The sequence below is a fragment of the Solanum tuberosum genome, unplaced genomic scaffold (genome assembly GCF_000226075.1).
Source record: "Solanum tuberosum cultivar DM 1-3 516 R44 unplaced genomic scaffold, SolTub_3.0 scf00020, whole genome shotgun sequence".
NCBI lineage: Eukaryota > Viridiplantae > Streptophyta > Magnoliopsida > Solanales > Solanaceae > Solanum > Solanum tuberosum.
This window is the reverse complement of record NW_006238946.1, coordinates 811630-819622: the sequence shown is the minus strand read 5'-3', so window position 1 is coordinate 819622 and position 7993 is coordinate 811630. Positions and strand designations below refer to the sequence as shown.

Sequence of the window (7993 nt, the reverse complement as noted above, 5' to 3'; positions counted from 1 at the left end):
AAAAAATTTAAGTTTGTTTTTAAAAAATATTTTCAATTTCAAAAATTATTTTCTACCCTAGTAAAAATAAAAGATATTTCTCAAAAAAAAAAATCATTCATAAATCAAACACTAAAAATCTTTTCCGGAAAATATTTTCTACTCACCAACCAAACATGAGAAAATAAGTCAAAAATCAACTTGTTTTCCAGGAAAATATTTTCCATGGAAACATTTTACTTCATACCAAACACACCCACAGTATTTATATTTATTCACTGGCATCATACATCATCTTAAAGCAGCATTGAATTATTACCCAATGAGTTGAAATCAAGGCCCGAGCAATCGCCACGTGAATTATATTGGGAAACGCAACATTTAATGCTTGCAAGATAAGAGTATTTGTTAGCAACAGCAAAAGCAAAATTTAGTGGGAGAAAGGAACAGAGCATGTGGAAGAGTGTGTAATAGGGCTTAGTATTTGAGTTTGATTTGGGGGAAGAAGATTGTTATTGGAGTAGTAAAATTGAAGCCATGAATGGAGTTGAGGAGGATGTGTTAGGTGAACTGAGAACAACATTCAGGAGTGGAAGAACCAGAAGTGTTGCATGGAGGAAAGCACAGCTTCAAGCAATTCTCAAACTCCTTGATGAAAATGAAGAGGAGATCTTTGAAGCACTTAAACAGGATCTCGGAAAGCACCCCGTTGAATCTTATCGTGATGAAGTGAGTACCTAATTTCTCCATTTTTGGTTTTTAAACTGAGTTATGCATCTGCTGCTTTAGTTTCGTACCCTGTTAATTTTTCATATTAGTTATAAACCAAATTTCTGCTTCAGTAATATACGTAGCACTGTTTATCAAAATTGGAAGTTGTATTCGTTGGATGTGATATGTGGATGCTTTAAAAACCTACAATTACGAAGAACAGGGCACTAGCAGCTTCAATAGAAAGCTAATCGTGAAAAAAGGTGGAAAAAGGTAGAGAGTAAATGCTGGATAGATTTTATTGATGATCGTTTGTAAGCTTCCAAACAAGTTGAGCATAGAGGCGTTGATAAAAGTGGTAGCAACAGCTGAGCTAAGAGCAAAAGTGTAAGTGAGCGATAGAGTGTAGATGGGTAAGAATCTGAGGATCCCCTTTTATTAGAGGACCCGGAGGGTCCAATAGCTAGGGATTGAAAACGATCCCTGATCAGTAGGAAACGGCCTCTTGATTTGTGGGTGATGGTTGCAAGAATCTCGGAATCCATTGAGAAGCATGGAGCAGTAGCGAACTAGCGGTTGTGCTGGAGTTAATCGGAAGTGGAAGATGTGGAGCAGACTGGTATAATTAGGCAGTTCGTGCCTGATCAATGGTAGGCACGCTATTCAGGCGTCCTGGGACATCGTCTGTCTTCTGATTTGCACATGCTGAGATGACTCATCCTACCTCAGGAGTAGGACCAAAATTTACTGCTGCAATGATCAACCTATCACGTCATTAAACAACTAAAAATGGTGTATTTATTGATCCAATGCATGACCAAGGGATTGGTTTTTCACTCATTTCAGGTTGGTGTGGTGAGGAAATCAGCTACCAATGCTTTGCGCTGTGTTGAGAAGTGGATGGCCCCTCAAAAGGTTTGTAATTCTTACCCCTCCCCCCTTCCCCTTGAGAAATAAATAAAATCATCCTCAACTGTTCAAGCATTCTTTGCAAATATCTTCGTTGAAATTAGTTATCAAAAGAACATCTTTGTTGAATTATCCTTAACGAAGTAACACATTCTGAATGTTGGCTGTAACAGCTCCTCTCTTTTCTTTCTTGAATAAGTATGTTAACTATGGTAGAAACAAGTATATTCATTTATACAACTGCCCTTGTTAAGAATTAAGATTACTATGTATCGTCTTACTGGTGAATTGTCCAAGTTTTGCTGTCCAAAACAGTCTTACCGATACAAGCAGGCCAGTAAAACTTTGACAAGCTTGAAACAGACTTAGAATGGAACAGATTAAAATTGTTCTGTTCTGTTACTAATATGTTAAGTAGTAGCAACAGGAGCTGCATCACATCCTACAAAAAAGCGTTACAACAAATAGTACATAAAACAATCTGCAGTTCAAATGAATTGTTCAGTAGCAATCAATCCAGAAGTAACAATGAAGTAAACCTTGTGATACTATGACCTTATTGAGACATCAAAGTGCTCTTTACTCTCTCTGTGTGAAAGCTGGTAAATATCTCTTTATGTTTACTTGCTTCTTGGTCATCTAACCAGCAAGTGAAAGTTAAAATTGTTCTTTTATTCATGTTGCTCAGTCATTTGACAGCTATTTTGTGTTTATCTATAACTTATAAACCAAGGTGTTGAGCAGCCACTAATGATGCAATATGAGCAGGCCCCAATACCATTAGTTCTCTTTCCTGCAAGAGGAGCAGTAGTATCAGAGCCACTGGGAGTAGTGCTATTATTTGTGTCCTGGAATTTTCCCATCTGTGAGTAAAATCTTCTTGACTAATACTGCAACTGTCCCATCTCTTCTTTTCTAGTTGCGGAGAAATGTTGACCATCCTAGAATCAAACTAATTCCTTGAACAAAATGACCATCAGGAGCCAAACTAATGTGGATTTTACGTTCTTAGCTGGTTGTCCACAATTGTTGCTTTGTGTTTATTAGTCTGTTATTTCATCTGCAGCCCTAACTTTAGACCCAGCGATTGGAGCAATTTCAGCTGGTAACACAATTGTCCTCAAACCTTCAGAGCTAGCACCAAAATGCTCCTCCGTTCTGGCCAATACAATACCTCGTTACTTGGATCCAGAAGCTATTAAAGTTGTTGAAGGTGGACAAGATGTATCAGAACAACTACTGCAGCTAAAATGGGATAAGATATTTTTTACAGGTATAACCTAGCCATTTTGTTTCCAATGATCTTTCTCATGTTTGGGAAGAGCATTTTAATTTGCAGAAGGGCATTCAGCAATAAGAATAATTAAGGAATGACCTAGAAGAAAGAGTTGTTACTTATGTTTGTCATCAAAAAAAAAAAAAAGAGTTGTTAGTTATGACCAGCCACTTGTGTTGATGATGTAATTCTGGCTTCCTGTTTTGCAGGTAGTCCACGAGTTGGCCGCCTCATAATGTCAGCAGCTGCGAAGCACTTAACACCTGTGACTCTAGAGCTTGGTGGAAAATGTCCTACCATCTTGGACACGCTATCTAGTTCCTATGATTTACAGGTTCCCAATGGTTAAATATCCTCTTAATGTAATAATTATTACTTCATGTTTCATCTAAAAAGAAAGTTAAGCTATAAACTGTAAGGGCTAAAACATCTCCCATACGGGACAACTTTATTTGTGGCAAATGAAAGGAAATCGACATATAGCTTGAGTACAATTGGATATTTTTGTCATAGTATATTTCACCAAAAAACTCGGGTCGCATTATGATGAGGAGTAGAGTATATAATTTGTTCAAGGCCGTATTCACATTTTGCTCACAGTACGATGTTGGTTTTAAGGTGGCTGTCAAGAGGATAGCGGGGGGCAAGTGGGGACCATGCAATGGACAAGCATGCATAGGAATCGATTATGTGCTCGTGGAAACACAATTTGCTCCGGTTCTGGTATTAATGGCAGCATGAGCTGTTATATTTATCTTTTCCCTCTTTCTTTCTCAGTAAAAGTTTAATTCTATTTGTCTTTTTGAGGCAGATAGTGTAGCCACCTATTTATGTTGTAGTTTCTGGTATTTCAGATTGAACTATTGGAGAAAATCATCAAGACATTTTATGGTGAAAACTTGAAAACTTTGGGAAATCTTGCCAGAATAGTGAACAAGCACCACTTTGATAGAGTACACAATCTTCTGAAAGATCCAAAAGTTGCAGCATCTGTTGTTTATGGAGGCTCAGTAGATGAGGAAAATATGTAACCCCAGTATCCTATATCCTATTCTACTATTGCTTACATACCCTGTTCCTCATTCTATTTGATGTATCTTTTAGGGTCATTGAACCAACAATCTTGTTGAATCCTCCACTTGATGCTGATATCATGACCGAAGAAATATTTGGCCCATTGCTTCCAATCATCACAGTAAGAGCAAACTGATTTTCAAGAAAATTCGTTGCTATGTTTTACTTGAGAAACGTTGATCTATGCTTCCAATTGGAGTAAAAGGACTTCACTCTCGATTCACTTCATCAGAGAATCTCTTTCAAGAAAATGTCTGACAAGAAAGTGGTTCTTTTAACAGCTAAACAATATCGAAGAAAGCATTCAGTTCATAAACTCAAGGCCAAAACCTCTTGCAATATATGCATTTACCAAGAATGATTCGTTGAAGGAGAAAATCTTGCAGGAAACATCTTCCGGAAGTCTGACTTTTAATGATGCTATGATTCAGGTATGAGGATCCACCTCCTCTTTCAAATGTATCCTCATTCCCTCAGCTAAATATAAGCAGAAAAAAAGGGAGATGTTTAATTTACTTGTCATAATATTGCAATTTCAGTTTATATGTGATACATTACCATTTGGAGGCGTTGGTCAGAGTGGCTATGGACGTTACCATGGGAAGTTCTCTTTTGACACATTCAGTCATGAAAAAGCAGTTCTACATAGGAGCTTATTAATTGAGTTGGAATCAAGGTATCCTCCATGGAATAATTTCAAGTTGGAGTTTGTCAGATTGGCTTATGACTATGACTATCTTGGGCTTATACTGCTCTTGCTGGGGTTGAGAGGAATATTCAGAACAAACAGAAGGCAGTAGAAGATGAACTCTTCTCACTCAAATAAAGGTTAATCCATCATACAAAAGTGTCTTACCAATTATTAAGACAACTTAATGTTGTCACTGCTCTCTCCAGTGAGAGTGCGAAACTAATTAAGAATTATTATTTATATCCAGAAATCAATTGAAGTTGTCTTATTTGTTTCTATATTACAAACAAAATAAATGAATATTCATGAAAATGATCGTTCTACAGAATTGAGTAACTTGTAAATTGTTGTCCCCTTTCTTTTTTTTTCTCGACTTAGACGAACTATTAATTGTTGTTAAGTTACTAGAATTGCAGTTCTCTTTCTGATGTGATTCGTCAAACCTGTTGAAGAAAGAAACATGCTTGCTGAATAGATTGCTGCCAGGAATTTGGAATTAGGATTTTGTTCATTTTAATAGAAGCATAGACAAAGTAACATAGCAAATCCTCTATAAATTAAGGGCCCGTTTGGCATGCGATATGATATCATGATATGGAATCATGGGATGAAATTGAAATTTTGTTTGGACATGTGATATGGAATTTTTGTGTTGTATATTTACTCATAAACATAAAAATCTCATAAGTTGTAAAACTATTAAAATAGCCCCAATTGTTTATTCAATCTTATCAAATAAACAAAAATTTATAAAATCGCATAATAAATTATTACAAAGCTATTTGTTCTCCACTTAAGTAATAATTGAATCTAACTTTAATTTAATAAAAAAAATGAACATAAATTGTAGTGTACTAGTCTTTAATATAATCCTCCCACATAGTACAGACAATTTTCTCACGTTGAACTTGCATTTCTCAATCATGTGACCGAGAAGACAAACCAACATTGTTACTTAGAGCAATTTGTTGGTCAATATCATCCACAACTATATTTTCATGCTCATAGACCATAAATATTTCATCACTTTAACAATCGGTTGGTGTGAGTTAAAGTGACTATATGTTGGTGAGAATAATAAATTTTATGTCGGTGAGAATAATGAATTTTAAAAAGTAAAGATGTGATTATAAATTTTATTTACATATGAACTAAATGGTTAGTAGATATAAATGTGGGGTTGTTTTAACAAATTATAAACTCGTGGATCAATTTTTGTATTAAAATATCTCAAATCATGATATGGAATTACAATTCCATATCATAGTTTTTGGCGAATATGGAATCATGAGATGGAATCAGCGTAAAATCGCATGTCCAAACGCTGATTCCATCTCACGATACCTATATCGTGATATGATATCGCATGGCCAAACGCCTACTAAGTAAAAAGATACCCTCTGTTCAAATAATTTCTCAAGCTCGCTAAAGATAATTCACCAATTAATTGTCCAAAACACATCATTGATAAAATATTTTTTTGAACAGGTGAATAACTACATTCTATTCTAATCACGGATAGTATTATATTCTCTTTGGCTCAAATTATTTATCATAATTTTTATAAATAATTATCTCAGATTATTTGTTAGAAAATTGATATAAAAATAATTGTTTCTTTTTATTTATCATTAAGCCGTAAATGTTCTTGAAGACTACAACAAATTAATTATAAAGTAAATATTTAATGAAAAATAAAAATATATCTCAAATATAAATAAGGATAAGATCTACTTCTAGTTAAATTTTTTTTTATAAAAAAGGTAAAGAGAAACACGAAAAGTAATTTAAGAGAAATACAAAATATAATTTGAAATAGGAAGTATACTTTTTTTTGAAAAATAAATAAAAATATTTAATGCAATTTGGCATAGAAGAAAAGTTGTCAAGTTGACGAAAAAGGCTTGGAGGCGAAAAGAGCTGTCCGCAGCCAGACGAATTGCCTTTGTTTTTCTATAATTAAAAATCAGACACATTATTCATCACGTGACTGGCACAAACGGTGCACGCGGATTGGTTATATGAGGAATGACCCTTTCTGGCCTCTCCTTGTCCAAAACGACGCCATTGAGAACCAATCTTCCTCATCGGCAACCGGAAAATGTCCAGCGCGTCTCTGCTTTTCTCATGCCTATAACAAATTTGACTTTTGGACGAATCCATACTGTCAATCTGATCCGATTTCGTCACCTTAGATTTCCATCAAGCCGTAATTTCGCTGCACTCAAAAGTTCGATGGCCGAGGAAGCGAATCTCAAAAGCACCGTAGAGTCAACGATGGATAACAAGATCACCATAGAGTCAACGAAGAATAACAAAACGGAATCTGAGAAGAAACAGGAAGAATCAAAGGTTACCATACCGCCGCCGCCGGAGAAGCCGTTGCCGGACGATTGTTGTGGTAGTGGATGTGTTAGATGCGTGTGGGACATGTATTATGAAGAACTCGAGGAATACAATAAGCTTTACAAGAGCAATCCAGATGTTAAGCCTTCTTAGACTTGTTTAGAATCTAGAATTCATATATTCATGTGTGTTCATATGAATTATTGTTTGTCATTTATTCATGATTAAATTATTGAAGACAGATTCTTTGTAAAATTCACCGTTGTTGTTTTTTACTGATTTTCTCTTTACGGTATGGAAACTAGTCTTGGCAAATAATGTAAGCAAAGATACGAAAGCAACTTGTAAATTATTTTGAGATCTTGTCTAACAAAGATTAGAATTTGATGCAGTAATAGAGCATTATAAAAGCCAAGGCAAAGGTTGTATGAATAACAAGAAGTTCAAATTCTAAAAAATATATATATGAATATCGGAAATAACTCAAATAATGAGTCATTAAACTATATTATATTAATTAGATATTTTAAATAAAAAATTAAAATATTTAAAAATTATACAAAAAGTACTACATATTATAATTTTTATATATCAATATAATGAAAAGTTTAACTCTAAGGGTGTGTTTGGTATGAAGGAAAATGTTTTTCTGGAAACAAATAGATTTTTGACTTATTTTCTCAACGTTTGGTTGGTGAATAGAAAATATTTTTCGATTTTTTTTTTAATGTTTGATTTATGAATGAAAAATGTTTTTGAGAAATATCTTTTATTTTTACTAAAGTAGAAAATAATTTTTGAAATTGAAAATATTTTTTAAAAACAAACATAATTTTTTTTTGGAGGGAGGGTAGGGGCGAAAAAATAAAAATTTGAAGTTGAAAATATTTTTAAAAAAACAAATTTAAATTTTTTTTGAGGGGTGAGGGGGGGTCGAGAGTAGGGGTGAAAAAATGAAATTTTGAAGTTGAAATTATTTTTTAAAAATAAACTTAAAATGTTTTTTT

General features: G+C 34.1%; 2 protein-coding genes across 4 annotated transcripts; both read left to right on the top strand.

Annotated features, from left to right (window-relative positions):
• Positions 1–277: 277 nt before the first annotated feature.
• On the top strand, positions 278–4984 carry LOC102601322 (aldehyde dehydrogenase family 3 member F1). Its single transcript, XM_006340626.2, has 10 exons — positions 278–708; positions 1537–1605; positions 2368–2464; positions 2666–2872; positions 3085–3209; positions 3494–3598; positions 3730–3902; positions 3980–4070; positions 4231–4380; positions 4489–4984. Exons 1-10 carry the CDS (start codon positions 517–519, stop codon positions 4747–4749), a joined length of 1470 nt encoding a protein of 489 aa, XP_006340688.1. The 5' UTR covers positions 278–516; the 3' UTR covers positions 4750–4984.
• Positions 4985–6540: 1556 nt separating this feature from the next.
• On the top strand, positions 6541–7344 carry LOC102600744 (uncharacterized). 3 transcript variants are annotated; one of them, XM_006340625.2, is made up of 2 exons: positions 6541–6906; positions 6937–7344. In XM_006340625.2, the coding sequence occupies exons 1-2, from the start codon at positions 6669–6671 to the stop codon at positions 7137–7139; spliced, it is 441 nt and encodes a 146-aa protein (XP_006340687.1). In that variant the 5' UTR covers positions 6541–6668; the 3' UTR covers positions 7140–7344. The 3 variants fall into 3 exon arrangements, with proteins under 3 accessions (XP_006340687.1, XP_015160100.1, XP_006340686.1); XM_015304614.1 differs by having other exon boundaries at positions 6543–6918; positions 6949–7344; XM_006340624.2 differs by having other exon boundaries at positions 6553–7344.
• Positions 7345–7993: the final 649 nt, after the last annotated feature.